Source organism: Seriola dumerili, unplaced genomic scaffold (genome assembly GCF_002260705.1).
Source record: "Seriola dumerili isolate Sdu_G_001 unplaced genomic scaffold, Sdu_1.0 BDQW01000003.1, whole genome shotgun sequence".
NCBI lineage: Eukaryota > Metazoa > Chordata > Actinopteri > Carangiformes > Carangidae > Seriola > Seriola dumerili.
Window position 1 is genome coordinate 10,623,629 of NW_019174258.1, and position 18,995 is coordinate 10,642,623.

Here is an 18,995-nt window from a genome sequence, read left to right on the forward strand (position 1 = left end):
GCTGCCTCATTTAGTTGTTGAATTTCATCAAAATGGACAGTTTTCAAGTAAATTAAGCTTAGGCTAACTATATACATCTCTCCAACTAGTTACAGCCTTCTTGTTACTGCAGCTTGTATGATACAAAGTTGGGTCTCTGAAAACACACATTAAATAAAGACACTACACCAAAGTGACTGCCTCAGAAATTTGCATTACTGAAAACTCCTTACCAGCGCTTGCTTTGAAACTCATCAAAGCTATTAAAGCTTTATACTGTAGTTACCCTCAGTCACTCTGAATACTGTAAAAATGGCAGCTACATGCCTAATATACACATGTAAATGACGGCAGCGGTGAAAATGCTGAGTCTATTTAGTTTCAACATTAGATAAGCCCAGACGAGTGATCAAAAACATGCCTCAATAGAATGAATGAGATGAAATGAAAAAGCAAGAGTACAAAGCGGCAGATGTGACTGAGCGAGTAGGGTCCTTGTACAAGCTGCTTTATTCCATACAAAACACAGTACAGCTGCATGTGTCTGATGCAGCCTCAGTCAATACGGCATAATGAGTTTGGACCACTGCTGACAACCGTGTCTGAGGGTTATGTAGATAAAGAGAAACCTTTTCTTTTCCGCTGTTATTAATTTCCACGTGTGGTCACTTGAACCAAAGGACTTCACTGGACTTATGAAGGTCGGTTTTGCTGGAGAGAATGACTGCTGGAGAAATTTCCTTGAGGATCTTTAGTAATTTAAAACATAGCCTAGTACAACACACAAAGCAGCTGGGGAAGGAAATCAAGGCCTAAATTTAACCTGAAGTTACATTCACATGTCTTAGAGACAACAAAGGCTTTCCACATGCCTGTTCCCTAAAAGGAAAGTGCCACTAATCAGTCAGTGATGTAGGAATCTGACGACTGAATATTTTTAAATGGCATAGTCAAATATTTCAGAGGTCAACTACATAAAGTACGTCATCATTGCTCAACAGGAAGATGTAAACCATCATTCAGCTTTCGTTCACTTCTGGAGAGACATTCAAGTCAGTGTGGTGGTCTGCTGATGGAGGCACAATAGCTACTAAATCTTTGAACTTCTGTGAGTTGGTAAGACAACCAATAGGTCACACTTCTGCTCCTCATAATTTTCTGGGTTAAGAAGGTCCATGGCCTTATGACATCCTTGCGGACACCCACTGTTTGACTTTAGAAACAGACTGCCATCACTGGAAAGCCAGGACCACACTGACTCCATCATGCATTTATTCTGCAACAAACCACAGTCTGTTATGTCCTGAATAATCTGGCATGGTCGACGATTGTAGCATTACAACATGATTAATTACTTGCAACTTAGATTGACTGACAAAAACATGATGGAAACTTCAGAGAGCGTGAGAAACAACACAGAAGAAGAATAAATCCAGTGCTTGTCTCACAGCCTGACTCATGCAGGAAAAACACTGAACTCTCTCGTTTGATGTGATTGTGTGTGTTTTGTTGTGTTATCGTGTGATTCAAAGCATTTAGTGGGATCACAGTGTTGGTCTTTCTAAATCTTCCTAAAAAGGTGATTCTTTTTTAAATTTTTTTTAAGATTTTCACCTGACTGTAGTGAAACACTGCGCTGTGACAGATGAAAACAAACTGGATCGATAAGGACATGTGAAGGCAGAGGATGTAGGAGAGACAGTAATCCCACTCTAAGGCATCAGTTAAACCACTGAGACAGCCTGGTAATGTGAAACCACCAAACCTGAGCTGGGCACTTTGATGGATGTGTGCACACCAGCGATGTGCATTAACACAGAGCTGGAGATATGGATTTCTTTCTTGCACTGGTTCCCTTGTGTGTGCAAATGTGCATATGCACGTGCATGTTAGTGAACCTCAACACACTGTTGTTTGGACAAAACGAGACATTTAAAGATGTCACGTTGACTCTATGATGGAAGTTTTTACTATTTCATATAATTTTAGAGCAACTAATTGACTCAATCATCGTTATTGAAAATAATCATTCCAAATCCACATTTGACCTTATTACCTTCTACCTTATTAATGTGGCGTGTTATCCATAGAACAGCTTTGAGCTTTGAGTGTGACTTCATGTGAGTGAAGTGGGGATTGCAGCTTCACAGTTCAGTACTAATTAGGAAGCTTCAGTGTGGGAAAGGGTTGCAGACAACAAAACACAGGCAGGACCAAACAATGGAGAAATTACTGAGCATTACAGTTGATTCTTGATGTTGAAAACAGATCAGCACCGTCAAAAACCTTGACAGATCACAGAAGCGTGTACTACAGTGTTGTTTTCATCTAGAGAGAGTGAACCAACTTCCAATATTAAACAACAGTAATAAAACCTGAATGCTGGTATTAGAGAAAATTACCCACCAGGTTTATTCATTTGAACATTGATGTTAAACAAAAGACCTTAAACATGAACTTCTTTACTGACAGTGCTTATATAGATCTATACATGCATTTTTATCTAAAGCGTTCATACTTAAGACATGTGTGACAGAAGAATATGCATCAACTCCTTCAGTACAAATATTATAACAACTGACATTTCAGAGAGTAAATGTGAAAGCCACTGGACCCAGACAACATGCATGTCACCCAGCAGTGGAGACATGCTGCCAAATAAGTATCAGAACAAGAGAAAAGCCCATTTAGACAGATAGAAGCTTTTGTTTTTGTTTTTAATATTATGTCAGGTTTAGTTTGATTAGTTAAAGAAAAGTGAACAAATGCTTTTCCTTAGATGATCATTGAGATCGCTGTTCTTCTAACTGTGGTTTAAAAAAAAAAGTAGCAGATGCTGACTCCAGAGTAGATTCTTGTCTAGATGTGTGAAGTTGTATGAAATGTATTGTTGAAAGTGTTTGCCTACTGGAGCACCTGTAAAGACCTGTATATTGGATAGGTAAAGGTAAAAAATATGCAATTTGTGCTTCACTTACGTGGATCCCAGACATGATGAAGGGAATTGGGCAGCAGGTGTCCTCAGGCAGGTAGCGGTCAGTGTTCAGCTCGTACCATCAGAGCTGTAAGAAAAGAAAAAAAAAAAAAAAGGCATTAGAAATACAACTAATAATCTGTTCATTTTAAAGAATGAATGTTAGCTATATACTTATCTCTTACTTCAGATAATTATGGATAGGGCTGGGTTGAAAGAAATCGATTCTCTGATTCAAATCGATCTTCATTTGAATAATGAATATCGATTCATAAAATCCTGAGATCAATCTTTTAATATATGCCTTTTACAGTCTCCCGTGGATGGGCTCATACACATTTAATGTTTTTAATAATACCAGATTAATGGTACAAGTAACCACATTAGTTCTTACTCTCAAGTAAAATTGCAACTGCCATTGCCGAATCGATGTTGAATCGAACTGATTTGGAAATTGCATCAAATTGGGACCTTGCCAACTGGAATTGAGTCAGTTCGGGAAATCAGGGGCAATACCCGGCCCTAATTCCTGATCTATCTTTGTCTGTAAAATGTGCATGCAAGTGTAGCTGTTGTTTTAGAAAAGACCTCAGCTGAGAATGTAGTACATGTCCACAGAAAACAAGTCACAGAAGCACAACTAAATAACCACATCTTGCCTCCCACACCGGCAGCTGAATGACCTTTTCAAATGACCTTACTGTATTTCTTTTCTATATGCTCCCTCTACAGTCAGGGTGGGGATTATATTTAACTGGGATAAACAGAAAACGTGTAGCAGTATGTGCTATAATCACTGGTTCTGGTGTAAAATGCATTTTAACTATCACATAAAGAAAACCACAAGCATCAGTGCATCTTACTGCATGTCAACCAGTGAGGGTACATTTGTATTTTATGAAAAGGTGTCTGGAGATAAATGAGTATGTGGATTAGTCAAAAATGTGTTCTAGCTCTAAAATAATAGAGGCACTGTCTTTGGTCAGCGGTTCAAATCCAATAACATGCCTGGACTTGCATATGTATCCTACCAGTTTCTGATTTTTGGTTCCTTTGACAAACAAAATAAGCTGCTGATAAAAGACAGCTAAAAGACACATGGCTATCTGAGAGGTGGCTTTCTAACTCTTTAATTATAGTAATAATATAGTCACTGGATGCAAAATATGAAATTCTGAAAGTCTGTTGAGCATCTTGCTTCTGTAGCCAATTACTAGACTTTTAAAAGGTGACCTTGATCCAGTGACAAGGAGAACAGGGGGGGGGGGGGTTTGGGGTACAGAGAAAGAGAAGGGGGGGAAGAGGGAGAAAGAACATGGAGACATAAACTGCAAGTGATGAGAGTGTGTGCATCTGTGTTTCAGTTTCCATGTGTGGTTGGGTGTGTCAAAGTGTGTGGCTGAAAGTGTGTATAATAATGTAGAGGGTACTGGTGTGTGCCTGGGAGGGTGTGTCTCTACATCTGTGCCTACATTAACCTATATGTGTGTGTGTTCTATTGTCTTTTTGTGCAGCTGGAAACTGTGTGTGTGTGTGTGTGTGTGTGTGTGTGTGTGTGTGTGTGTGTGTGTGTGTTTTTACATGTCTCTTATATGTCACACACCCTTAAAGGGCTTTTTGATTTCTACTGTAGCCCCTCATCGTCAGAGACACAGTGATAAATCAGTGCCAACAAGCTAAATATTATCATAGCTTGATGGTTGATCCATAAGTGAATAAAGGCTTCCCGCAGTAGCCTCCATTCAAAGCATCTCACTTCCGACCAGGTCAGAGAACAGGAAGTTGAAATGGGCAGGGAGGTGAGTAAGAAGGAGGAAGTAGCTGCACATATTTTTCCAGCGTTTCATATGAGGATGGGAGGGGCTGTAGTTGGGAGTCCAGTGTGAGCATGGGTACTCTGGTCACTGCCTCCCTTTAGACTGACTACAGCCACTCTTAACAGTCAGGTCACAATAGATCAATAAAATGGTGAATAAAGCACTAAAACAAGTTAATCATAATCCCAACTCAAAATGCCTTCTTTAACCTCTCCCCTCACTTTGATTTGCCCTGCATTAATAGGGCCTATAGCTTTCACTGTGATTTAGTCTATTTGATGGAAAGTAGCTGAACTTTTTGTCCAGTGAACGTAAGCCAGTTGTTTCCCACCAGCACTCTCAAAGTAACTCAGTGCACTGTGTAATTTTAGACCCATGAAAATGATGCATCTCCTTCAGAGGGCTTGGCTACTGGCTGGCATGCTCTCTGAGAGCATCTATGGCCAAGCTTCAATGCACTGCCATATCCTGTGTTCAAACAGGAAACAGCCTAATTGCAGACCATTGCAGATCTGTATGCAAACTGACAGAGCCAAATATATCCAAGGCCAGGCTGCTCCGGTGCACCCGGAGGGCACGCGCTTCTTTCCCTTTAACACTCTTTACGTCTAACGCACTGCTGCTGGAACAGAGCAGTGTGGCTCGCCAACCCACAGCCACACGAGCTGGACAATATAGGAGAGGCAAATGAGTGCTATTCTTAATGCTCTTCAATGCTGAGGAATGCCTGCCAGCTATTCAAGAGCTTCAGCATCACACTGCTCACATCACTCTTCTTAAGTCAGTCAAGTGGTACTCAGTAAAGCCAGTGAGTGAAAAGAGTTCTTCTTCAATTCAATTTTCTATAGCAGACTGCAGAGCAATGACACTGTCTACACTCTGGCACAAGACTTCACTCAGTTTCTCTCAGAGAAGATACCCATACTGAGAATGAATGCATAGTGACACCATACATGTTTGATGCTGAGAAAGAGGGTATAGTAATTCTCCACTGAATATCTACGCATAAAACCAAAGCTGTGTTCAGGCTGATAATAGTAACGTGTCAAAAATATAAAGAAAAGAAGTGTGTTTTAGGTATGCTGCTCGAGTTACCTGTCAGGAGATGAAATATGAACCAGTAAGCCTAGTTTGAAGCTTATTACACACCAAGACACTGCACAACAGTTTATATCCCTTTGAGACAGGATTTTACAACTCTGGAAAGTTGTCAGAGCAGCAATATTTTACTTCAACATTATGATCCTCAGTGCAAAGGATTTTACTAGGTGTGTGTTTGCATCGATTGCATCGGCTTGGATTTAATACAAAGCTCTGGATACAAGGGGGCTGATGATGCCCTGCGTTGCGGGAAATGCCAGAATCAACTTCTCCAGATTTGCCTGTATTTTTATTTCATTTCATGTTAGCGTAAGCCCTCTGCTGTGGTAGTCCCACTTTATGAATGCAATGGCTTCAATGAAATGAATCAGGGGCCTTGCATTTTTGATACAGTGCTATTATTAGTCTCAGCACGGCCTAATAATTTTAAAATCAAACCAGGATCAGGGACCAGCTGAGCACTTGACACCAGCACCAGAGTCTTTTTAATAAAAAGACTAACTTTATGGCTCATCATCATATGTTAAGGTCACACATCAAAGCGTGCATTTAGCATTCTAGTTCACCCCAGCTACCAGATATGCCACACACCAGTGGAAATCACTTCCTTCTCCACTCCCCTCCTCCTAATTTCCTCTCTCTGTGCGACAGGAGATGCTGGTGACAGTGTCATGGCAACACACCGACCAGCAGTCTTTGAAGTAGTACTTCCCAGAGTGCAGCACTGCCTTTTCCTTCGCTATGCCAGATGACAGTAATGTTACTACTGTTTGTGTCTTATGTGCCATTTCCATTATCACTAGGATTGTGTGCTAAATCATGTTGTACTTGAACTGTCTCCAAAAGTCTTTGTGCCTCATATCAACCTACTGCACAGGAGCTGCTTTGGTAAATCGAGATGGACTTGATAAAGTGAATGCGGGGTCCTGTTGCTTGTTTACTATCTACTGCGTGCCTGTGCGATCTCGTTTCACCACATTAATATTTCCCTGCGCTGGCTGTGCCTCTGAGACATGTTCTTGATATCCACTGTACTTTGAGAATAAAGTAATATTAACCTTTGTTTCTGTACAACACCAGCATCCAGAATCCTGAAGCTACACCGCTCTGCTCATCACACAAGCATAGCTACAGTCAAAAAGCATCATGTATCAGCTATGTGTCTTTGCTATAGGCTGGTGGGCCTTGCTAAAGACAGGTCTTCCTGAAGATGGTGATGCTTCATTTTGTTGAAAGAGAAAAAATATATTTTTTAAAGTAAAAGAAGGTTTAAATTATAGATGATCAAACAATAACTTTAAAACTGAAGGTATGCTGGTGCTGGGTTGATTCATGAGGGTTTCTGCTTGTCATATCTGTCTGACCACACCTCATTATTCAATGTGCTTCTTTTCACTTCATGCAGTTAAATTTGTTCCAGTTTAGAAAACATTTTATTTTGTTGTGATTTTACACCATAGACATACAAACTGCTCTGACACTGAATGAGAAACTGACTTGATCCAGTGACAGTACAGACAATAACCATAGAGTAAGAGCACATTCCCTGTTTCATTAATGTTAACACTACCAGTCTCCCTGTTCCTTGTCAGTGAAACAGCTCAGAGATTTGTCACTTGATGGAGTTAAGCCTCAGATCTCCACAGTTCTGCTTTAGCAGCACATTACAGGTTATAATTCTGGGCATTTATCTTACACTCTAATCCAAGTCTTATTAGCTGACACTCAACCCAAGACTCACAGTGCTCTTTGTACTGGACACCTACCATGTGCAAGCCACTGTGAGAATGTTTAGCTGATTGTTGCTCTGTCAGCTTTTCCCTGGATAAATAAACAAGTTTAACTGAGGCTGCTGTTGTCAGTTTTCTAAAACTACTGTGACAAAGCTGTGGGTTATGTAAAAAGAAGCCTCTGCTCTGAGGCAGGCCCAGGGCCATTCACAGATTACAGTGCTATTAGCACAGTGTCAAGAGGTTATAAAACTCTGCTTTTACTTGGGGTGACAATTTAGCATGGCCCAGACATATGTCTGTTTAAATAAGGATGTCATCATTTGTCCTCGGCGAAATTCAATTTACTGAGCCAGCATTAAACAACAGCTGCCATCACACAGCATTAACCAGTAAACAACATTCCCATCATCTGGTTGGTCAAGTAATGTCACACAAGTGCTCTGTATGATGCAAAGACAGGGCTATACACAGAACTAAATGTTCTTACATTGCAGCTTTGTGTTGGTTTTTTGAGAATGCAGTTTTTAGCTTAAGTCATTAGACCGGACCCTGACCGAGTCTCAGTACAAAGTTTGTATTGTAGAGTGTACTGGCAGCAAAAAGAAACGGGGGAAAATATGGAAATGTGACCTACTGGGTATGCAAATGTACAGTATAAGCTCACAAAAAACGCTCAGAGAGACGGACGCTTTGCAGAGTGGACAGCATGGAACTGTCAACAACAAATGACTTGTGGCTGCATCGCATTTTCTCATATGTAAAGTAGCTGACAGGAGACCTGTTTGCAATAGAAAATTATGACCATATACAGTATGACACGTTTGAGGTGGTGCCCACGGCACACAGTGAACAAATGTGATACCCTGGTTGGGAAATATGCAAATTCAGATTTGTGCACAAAAGTGAGGTAATACATTTTAGTGTCTCTCCTCATGTTTGATGTTCAGCACAATTTGCATTTTTACCTCTGTCACTATTGCACAATTACATTACAGACATTCAGCTGAGGCTGAAACTGAGTTTCAGTTACTTCCTACAAACAGTGCAGGTGCCTATTTTTAACAGAACAGACTAGACTTGTACTGATTGGCGATCAGCTTGACTATCAATGATTGAACAGATGATCGCTGACTGTTTTTTTTCCTGCTCTTATTAAGGACCAGTGATGACGGTCACTGTTAATCAGCACAAGTGACACAGCTACTTCATTTAAATCAACCCATTTGTGATCCCTCTTCCAACTTCCAATTCTGACAAGTGTGCTATGCAATCTGACAAAAAGCCTGCTTCTCCGTTCTCTATATGCCTGCTCAGCGATCACCGAGCGCATGGCTGCGTCGTGTTCTGGCTCAGTTGCGGCTGTCGGAGACAATCCTCTGCTATTTTAGCTAGTGTGTGTGTCTGTGTGAGTGTGAATGTGAGAGAGTTTGTGTTCACTGGGTCTGTCAGCCACGCATGACCCCAGCTCTTTTAACCACTCTGATATCTTTACACGGCAGGTCTATTTTTGCTGGACCAGCTTCCATATGAATGTGAATGTATGCAAATACCTGGATTTATTAACAATTCACTTTAAATGAATTTTTAATTATGCGTCTCATTGATTTCTGCCTTTGTCTTAACACACATACAGCAAAAGTAATCTAAACTGACAACAAGACGGTTACTTTTTAATTACAGAAAAACACTGAGGAATATTTTTTATCAACACCCTCTCGATTTTAAAACCCAGTAACACACTAAGACAGACTTGTTCTCCCTAAGGACTGCACTCAACACAAAAAGAATAAATAGGCTACTCAATGCAACAGCGTTGAAGCCGAAATTAAAGTTCCCACATATTGCTGAAAGGGAGATATCCATGTCTTAACTACTGAGAAAGTATCAAAACGCTCACTCCACAGAGAAAAACACACAGTCTGTATTCAGAACCTGTGCCTTAAAACGAGCCGCCAGTTAGTTTTGCCAAGCTACAGTAGTAGGCTACAATCCGATACCTATAGTTGGCCTGCCGTTACGTCACTCATAAAACAGTCTTTATATTAATGAGACACAAAATGCCCTGTTCTTGGTAGAGCTCCAGGGAGAAGATGTGGTGTGTACACCTCGTTTAATGTGGATATGTGTGTACATTTATGTGCCAAGCGACCCCCTACAAGGAACCAGGAAGTGGGCTTCAATTAGTGCAAATGCAGAGATAATGTGCCCAGCGATGGAAGCAGTATCCCCAGACATTTAGTATGCCTCAGTGTCCTCATGTCCTTTTCATCTGGATGAGCTGTCTCCCACCACAGCAGGCAGCCGCTACTGGGCCTCCTGTGCTTCAGTGATCACATGACTCTGACAGACAGTGTTCAGTGTAGGGATAAGGCAACAAAACAAACGTACAACCCTGTTCATTCACCACACAGAAACACAACCGAACAGTGTTTTCAAGCAACAGTTTTGATACCAAGAGTGATATGGTTATGGTAAATTACATACAGTTCACAGATGAGTTCATCTTTATCGGCTGCTCTTAACTAGAGACTGATGAAATTTAACCGATGTTTAAATCAAAGTCGCGGTCCAGATGAATGTTTCCACATTTGATGTTTGTAGTTTTGTGCAGTTTTGCTGCTAAGCGGGTAACAGCAATTATGCAATTTAAAGGCACATGCTGTACCAATAATTTAACCAGGAGTTCAAATTTCACATAAATCACCCTTAACCTTCCATACTAAGAAAGATTAGAAGTGCATTATCAAATATACAAAAGCTCAGATACTTGATCCCGAAAGAGATTCCTGGAATTATACCAGGGATAAGTCAGAGGAGGAAACTAAAGTTGTGTAAGTATTCTGGTACGAACAGGAGCACAGAGGGGGACACTGAAATCTCCAGTAGAGCAGAGAGACAGGAGAGAACTGCAAGGGATGGTAAATAATGAAGGAGATGATCATGCAACGAAGGAAGTTAAGAGAGACTGTGGCTTACCCAATCATTACAACTGTGAGTCTGCCTCTGCCATCTGCCACATTAAACATTTCTAGCGATCTTCACCTTTTTTTTTTTTTTAGCTGTAGTGCTCTTTTCCCTGTCCCACTGAAACTCTTTCAGAGAAAGACAGATGGATGCAGTCTTCTGGGTTGAGGTTCTTTAGTGGTCTTTTAAACATTTATTTAAACATTTATTACTCTAAAATGCTGCCCAGCACAACCACAGACTTCTAGCATCAACCAGCAGCTGCACTAGAGGGATTAGATTTAAGTGCCTTGCTCAAGGGTATCTCACTGTTAATCGTTGCTGGGGGAGAGAAATGTAAGATTAATGACGTTTCCCCTGCACAGATTCACCAGATGGCTCAGGGATTTGAACTAACAACCTTCAGAGTACACTTCTACAATCTAAACACGTTCATTTGTCCTGCTCCTTCTAACAAATGATAATAAGACATGATGGCTTGAAATAGCCTGAATCCGTTTGAGCAAATCATTCACCACCAATTCCCGAATGTGATCAGGAATACCGACAAAGTTTAAAGCCCCATAATACAAAAATAGTAGATAAATAAGACTTTTTATGACGTCAAATTTAAGCAAACAAAAACAGCAAGGCTCTGCTATAAACAATAACTTTATGCCAGTCAAAAGTCTGCTTTATACTCAAAGAGAAATGGTTTAAAGTGATGCTAGAAAACACAATTTACCAATGAGAAAGCGGTGAAATTCTAAACTGAGCAAAAGAGGAAAAAAAAAACACCATTTCTTTGCAGTAGAGCAGAGGAGTCATGTGCGTGTCTAATCTACAGCCGTCACCCCCTATTTTTATCTAAGTGAATGAAAAATAGAGCAGCGTGACAGATATACCTCTCCCACTACAGTCAGACATACAGACAGACAGGTGGGTAAACAGCCAGCCCTCCTGTCTCTCTGACGTAACAAGTGACAGGCTCGGGCTCGCCACTGATGACAGATTACAAAAGCAGAGAGGCAGGAAGTGGAAGAAAGAAAGGAAGAGGGAGAGAGAATCCCCCCTCCCACCCACCCTCTCGAGCTGTGGGAGGCTGCTGGACTGGAGAAAGCAGAGGGGAGGAAGGGTAGTGGTGACGGCTTATTGTTTAAGCTCTGTGTGCTGCGGTTCCAGTCTCAGCGCACACTCATCCAGCCCCGGCTATTTATATCCTCTCAATATCCATGCAGGCGGAGGCAGGCTGCAGTCGTTTTCATCATTGCATACATTATGGAGACGCTGCATAAAAGAGTCTGCCTGCTGGGGGTGTGCCTGCTTGTACTACTTTTCTTACAGGATTTCCCCATTTATATTTGGACCATGATGGGTGCCGTTTCCAGGACTCTACACTGTGGTTTTTGTATTTAAAGTAAGAATGCATGCCAAATGCAAGAAGACTTGAGAAGAAAAAGAAGATTCAGTGAAATCACATATTTTTCTGAAATCTTAATGCTACTAAATATATCAAAGGTGGAGTTCAGCAATTTATCACTGCACTTTCATTAAGTCCGAGGCCTTCTTAGAGACAGATTAAATAATGTATCGTCAAAATTAAAGCACCACAGACTGAGATATCCTGTCTTTTAGTCTCTAGTAGCGGTACAACTCCAGAAATGCTGAATCCTACATTTCCCATGATCCAACTCAGCAGCATCTCTTGTGAGTTAAGAAGGCTACCTCCAGACCCACAGAATACTATAATATAATAGTAAGTAATAGTAGTACTATAATAATATAGTAAACTGAACTTAGTGTGGAAAATCTGAGGATTGCTCCTTTAAAAATTGAATTCATTCAAGTTAATTTAAGTTAATTCCTCCCAGTGCGTGAAACTAGCACTACAGTGTAACATGGCCAACACGGGGCTACTCTGAAAGATTGAGGATGCAGTAGAGTTGTTTCAGAATAAACCACACTTGCAATGTAGAAAATAATAAAAGAATATGTGTCCCAGTGCAACAATATGGCTCTTTCATCAGACCGTGGATACAGACAAAATTTGAGAGTAGGACAAATATACTGTTGGCTGAAGTCTCTTTAGGGGAAATGCTGATAAGAGCAGAATTGGCCTTTTCCTTTAATAGTTAACAATGAAAAATACCCGAGTGCCTTTAAAAATGATAGGATATGAGGCTCATCATGTAGGTCTATGCTAAGTACGCACTGGTGAGGGTTAACAAATTAACTGAGAAAGTGATTCATGCTCAAAAGTACATTAACAGCAGTGTTATGCGTGTGTGTGTGTGTGTGTGTGTGTGTGGGCAGCTGTACAGACTTGGCTCCATTTATCTTTTAGCTATTAGATGAAGACAAAATCTTGCTGCTGATGTAGGCATGCATGAGTCTGTGTGAAAATGCAGAGTAGAATAGAAGGACAGAATGACTAAGGACTACTGCGGCCTTAGTGCAAAATGATATGTGGAGGCAGACAAGAGGTGGAAGCTCCCAAAGTGGTGACAGGAGGGTTGGGAAGTGGAGGGGACGCAGGCCTACAGCCAGAGAGTTGGGGATTCTGGGAGGCTCAGTGCTCCACTGACAGGACATCTGTCTGGCTGTTGCACATGCACACACACACACACACATACACACACACATACACACACACACACACTTCAGCCTTTGCTCTTCCTGTCAATGTTACTGAACTCTCACTGACAACATACACACAACCACAGAAGTACACACAAAATGCCCTCATCCCCCTAATATATGCTGTCACTTGTATACATATGCATACACATTCTCCAACCATAGCCTTATGTATGCTGTCCCACACCTACTTAAGTGGCTTCAAACATCCCAGGGGGTGAGAGAGAGAGAGTGAGGAGGAAAAAGGGGGGAGGGGGGGTGCCTGGCCTCTTTCATGGCCTCTCCTCCTCCTTTGATGGCAACACATGACAACTCCTCCATTCAGACCAGAGGAGGAGGCGAAGCATGGGGATGGAGACACAAAGAATGTCATTAGCAGCAGCCACGGGAGGGTGCTGGTACAATATGGCAGCGGCATTAGTGGTGACTGGAGCTCCAAATCTCTTCAATAAAAGAAGCATTCAGTGGCAGAAGCACTGACACCATGGAGAAAATTCTCCATGAAAAAACTGTGGACTAAAGAGGGGAGAGAGGGAGAAGAGATCCAGATAGGCAGAGTGGAAGAGGCTGAAGGCAAAATCCAACTTTCTAAGGACACTGGAATAGTAGTTTTGCTCAAAATAGAGATTATGGAGATTACCTGAGCAGTGAGTAATCCCAAATTGAGAAAGAAATTGACTATGTGCAGATTCGGTTGGTGCATCCTCAAAAAAGAAGGTAGACACAAGGACAGAAACAGAGCTGTACTTTCTCATGAAAAATGAGATCCAGTGCACTCATCAGGCTGTCAACCAGTGTTTGGTCTTGTCAACCAGAACACGATTGATAGCTGTAAAACAAAGTAAATTGAAAGTAGCTGCCCTAATGTTCATTAATCTCTTGAAGCAATTATATATTTGAGCTACATTTCAGACCCAGCTGCATATCTTTTCTATTCTCTGTTACATAACATTTTCTAACTGCAAATTAATATTACCATTTTGGTGTTGGGCTCATGTAAGAAACATCTTGTTCCAACAAAGCAAATTTGAATGTGAATTAAGACTTCACAGAGAGATGGAGCAAAAAGGAGACAGAGAGAGATACAGCTCAACACAACGAGACAGAGACATGTGGGGGAAATTAGAAAGAGAGATATAGATGATGATACAAAGTGAGAGAGAGAGAGAGAGAGAGAGAGAGACTACAAATGGAGAGGACAGAGCTGACAAGAGCAAGGACATAAGCAAAAGAGGAGGAGTTATGGGAGTGTAGAGGAGTGGGTGCAGTGGGTGGAGGATAGAGACAGACATGAAAGTGTTGAAGACTGCCCGTTTCTATATCTGCTGGTCCTTAATATTAACAGCAGTTATCTGTCGGTTCCAATGCCAACCATGAATAATAGAAGCTCCACCCTGCTATGCCAGCTCCCTGAATTATTAATACCCAACCACAGACTTGCATTAGCGCACAGTGTGGGGCACTCTCCACTGTGGGGTGCAGGCACATGTGTGCGCTCACATGCAGGAAGTAAAAATGTCTGTGCACACATACAGAATATGTGAACAGGCATTTAACACATGCAGATGCTTCCATGCATATTCGCTCACTGACAGGAAGTGAAATTATTGTGCAGTCTGAAATGTCTGGCAGGTTTTTCCTTAGAAAACCCGTCTGGTGCAGAACTAGTGACGCATTTTACATTTTGGTCAACAACAAATGTGGTTTATACACACACACACATATATATATATATATACATACACACACCACTATACCACATTCATGTCACTATCATGTCACATCACTGTTGCAGCACTAACAAAGGTCTTTATATCTAGAATGCCTGATGCAGAAAACGTCAATACGCTGATATAGAACACAAGAAGATTTAAATTTAAGTGATGAAAGTGAGACAGCTGTTCTCTCAATATCTAGCAAAATAACTAGTTATTAATCATTATCATTTCAGCCACAATTGTACAACCCTAGAGACAATGTTAACTAGGTCATTAGTTTCTTTTCATAGGCTAGGTTAAGAAATGTAGCCTAATTAGCTAAAAGGAGATCTGCTTGACACTGCTTTGATAGTATGTTACACATTGCATATAACTGGAGGTCTGAAGATTTGGTGTGTGTCTGTCTGGATGTGTGTGAATCAGAGACAAAATACTGAGGCATGTCACCTCTCCCAATATACAGTATGCTGGAATCTTAAACCCTTATTATATCACACCACATATACAACCAAGATTCACATGCAAATGCAATTAAACAGACATCTGTGACTCCGACCACTGACCTCGCATCTGCTGCAATGAGCACCTCACATAGAGGACATTCTCCTGCACTCCACACCTCTCTTGATCAAAGAAACAACAGAAAACAACTCTTGCTTCCCCACACACAAAGCCAGTCAACATAGCCTGCCAACCAGTCTGTAGTGACAGGCAGGAAAGCAAAACACATCAGCTGAAACACTAAACAGAGGCTACAATGAACAAATGTATGCAGACTAAAAGAACATACTGCTACATTGAAGTATCTGAATGTGTGTGTGTGTGTGTGTGTGCGTGCGTGTGTGTATTCCACAGAGAGTACTGTGTAGGTTGAAAAACTGCATTTGGGCAGCACATCCAGAGCCTGTTTTCACCTGTAGATGAGGACATTGGGTGATAAGGTGATGGTGTGGGTGAGAAAACCCAGGTAGACACTGAGGCACACAGGAAGCATCAAGGAGGAGAATTTCTGCTAATGCAGAGCCAATGTTTGCCAAGGCAGCAACTGCAAATCTTGCCTGCGGAGAGTAGGGCTCAGGGACTTCTTCGGTAAATTCACAAAAGCCTCACACACAGTGCGTGCAGTGATAACCCTGTTCACTCTCACAGCCTAGGGACAGGATACAGCCTTAAAGAGAAGCCTGTGCAGATAGAGTTAAGCAGTATGATCTTAAATTTGTTTGTAACCATATGGTATATACCATGATTTATAACTGTGCAACTTACAATGTGACTTAATACAAAAACAAACACACATCTACATGTTCCTTCTCCTTATTCACTTTGCCTAAATTTGCATGTTCACCTGGAAGGTTCGCAATATTAAGGGCTATTACAGGGTCCCAGAGCAGCACTGGTGCTGTTCTCACACCTGTAGTTCAGTTCCTTTGCTTCAGTCCAAAGAAAATGAAATGTTGGACCAACTGAATTAACACAGCCTTAGTGTTACTCTGGGACTCTGGCAGGGTCTTTCAAATGCCAATTTTTCAGTTTTGATTAGTCTATAAAATGTCCTACAATACAAAAACTAGTTCAGATCAACATTCCAAAAAAGGATATTTAAGTTATAAAGATAAAACAGTGAAATGTTACATTTGAGAAGCTAGAACAAGACAAGCAACTACACTGTTTGGTATTTTGGCTTGATAAATGGCTTAATCAATGGATTGTTGATTCATTTTCTGTAATCACGTTACTGTTATTTTAGCCCTTAATTTTCATTTTCAAAATATGAGGTGAGACAACAGGAGGGAACAAAAAACTGTGAACACCGGAGCAAACATCCTGACCATACGAGGCACTTTACGGTTAAAACACAGCACGACATAGGCTTTACATGAGGACATAAACACAGTGGTGCTTTATTACTGCAATAACATCGTAGTAACAACATGAAAAGCATCCTATGCCAATAACAATACACAGTCCTCTGGTTACCTGACTGAGCTAAATGGAGGAAGCATAATTGGCACCAACAATGAAAATAATCTACAACCTAACATTTATCCAAACTCTGGCCCTTACTTGACACAATGGGGTTAACACTTCAAACAAGTCAACGAATATGCAGGGAGGGGTCCTCGTATCCTAAATGGTTGGTACATTCTTACGTTCCCCAGAGACTCAAGATGGAGCTTTGCAGAAACTTGAGACGGGTGGCTGTATGTTCCTCCGACGCTGACCCCACCATGGTCTACTCAAAGGCCTGGACCTTGCCATGAATAGCAGATAATCTGTGTGTGTGTGTGTGTGTGTGTGTGTGAGTGAGAGGGAAAGAGACAGACAGAGAGAAAGAGGGTCAGAGAAAGTGACCAAGTGATAATATGTGGGTCTGAATGGGTGAGTGACTTTACATGTGTGCACATAAGTCAGAGCCCAGTAAGAGAACAGAACGAAAGACCTTGTGTGAAAGTATAGAGTGAATATAATAATGAAAGAGTGTGTGAGAGAAAATAAGCTAAAGTCAAAAGGTTAGCACTGTGCTATCAACTTTAATCACTACAAATACTCAATAATCCCCTTTTCTCAACTGACTGACACCAAATCTAGACTTATAAACTTTTAACAAGTAAAACATTAACCTTCAAGGAAAAAGCCAGAGCCTCAAATGCCACATATTTAGGCTGTGACCTGCTAACTAAATTAATCATGAAACGATATGTATTGAGATCCAACTCGACCTGAACATTTTCCAGTGGAGAAACCCTGTATCAGGTGGCGAAACAATATTGATTTTTTTCGAAAACCTGCACTAAGAAGAAGACAGAAAGAAGCAGTGTCTTTACATGCACATTAATAATTATCCTGCATGAGGATTTTTACTTAGATAATGCATTTGCATGAAACGATCTGTAAATAGTTTATTCCACTGACCTGTTTGGATGGAAATTGTTTTTTTAACACCTGCTGAGTTCATTAGTGGTGTGTTACTTTGAATCTTGCTACTCCAAGGAAACAGCACTTACACTTAATCAATCAACAATCCAAGCAGTAAACAGGAGATTTTAATTATAGCCCGTAACATACTGGTTAGTTTCCATATGTCTTTGCTACTATATTACCATACCATATTACTGGCTTATCCCACTTAATTCAACAGAGTGAGGCAACACTTGAGCAGAGTATCCTGAACATGGCGTTGATATTAGGATGTGAAGTTAAAAAGGGAAGGAACAGGAGATTGACTGACAATCAGTGAAAATGCTGCAAGACTGCTGGTGTGTTTTACTACAGATTTTCAATTTGATCAATGATGTCAAACCGTATGAGGACTGATGTCTTTTGTGTAGAAATTTTTAAAACGTTCCAATGAAAGCCACCCACCAGGTAACAAATAATACTAGCATTAGATACTCACCACACCATTTTATTTCTGTATCATGTTATTTATGTGAAGTTTCATATTACCTGGCTGCTACCGGCTGCGTGACAACTGGCTAGAAGAGAGCATGCGCATGTGGATACACTGTAGGGCTACCAGGTAGACACTGTTGACGGCTAAAATGGACCCGAGGAAGAGGAGCTGTTGCGTGTCAGCTAATGTGGATCCAAATAAGTAAATCAAAGTGCTTATTCTCATGTGACTAGCACAGAATATGATGCCAGCTTTTTCAACATTTAAGTTGGCGATTGAAAGGGTTTGGGCCACAATAATGTGCTGATAGGATTTCTGTGTGCGATAATGGGGTTCATCAGCTGGTGAATCAGAAATATGTCCAGATGTAGGCCACAATCTACAATCAACATCTCTATGCAGACTGTACTGCAGAGATTTTCCTAATCTCTCATCTGAAAAAAATCTGGAAAAATGTTGCTTTTATTAAAAGGATAGCCTAGGGGGAGTTCTACACACATAAATGATCAAATAAAATCTTCCTCAAAAAGGAAACCCTGTATTAAAGTAGACCTAATTCAGGTCACTTTACTGTTCAACACTCTCTGTGACATCATTAAAGCAGACACATTTGCTGTACTGAATCTTTGAAGTCAATCCGATGACTCAATTGCACAAAAATTACTCTGGAATGCATAGAACAGCAGATAAAAGAGGAAG

The 18,995-nt window shown here is 40.9% G+C and overlaps 1 protein-coding gene across 1 annotated transcript in view; it reads right to left on the reverse strand.

The window, feature by feature from the left end:
• The window catches only part of csk (C-terminal Src kinase), a 40,311-nt gene that overhangs the window by 14,070 nt on the left and 7,246 nt on the right, over window positions 1–18,995 (reverse strand). Inside the window, exon 2 of the mRNA XM_022741455.1 lies at window positions 2,958–3,041. Coding sequence (XP_022597176.1) covers window positions 2,958–2,972 — 15 coding nt within the window. The 5' untranslated portion in view covers window positions 2,973–3,041. The remainder of the gene's footprint in view (window positions 1–2,957; window positions 3,042–18,995) is intronic.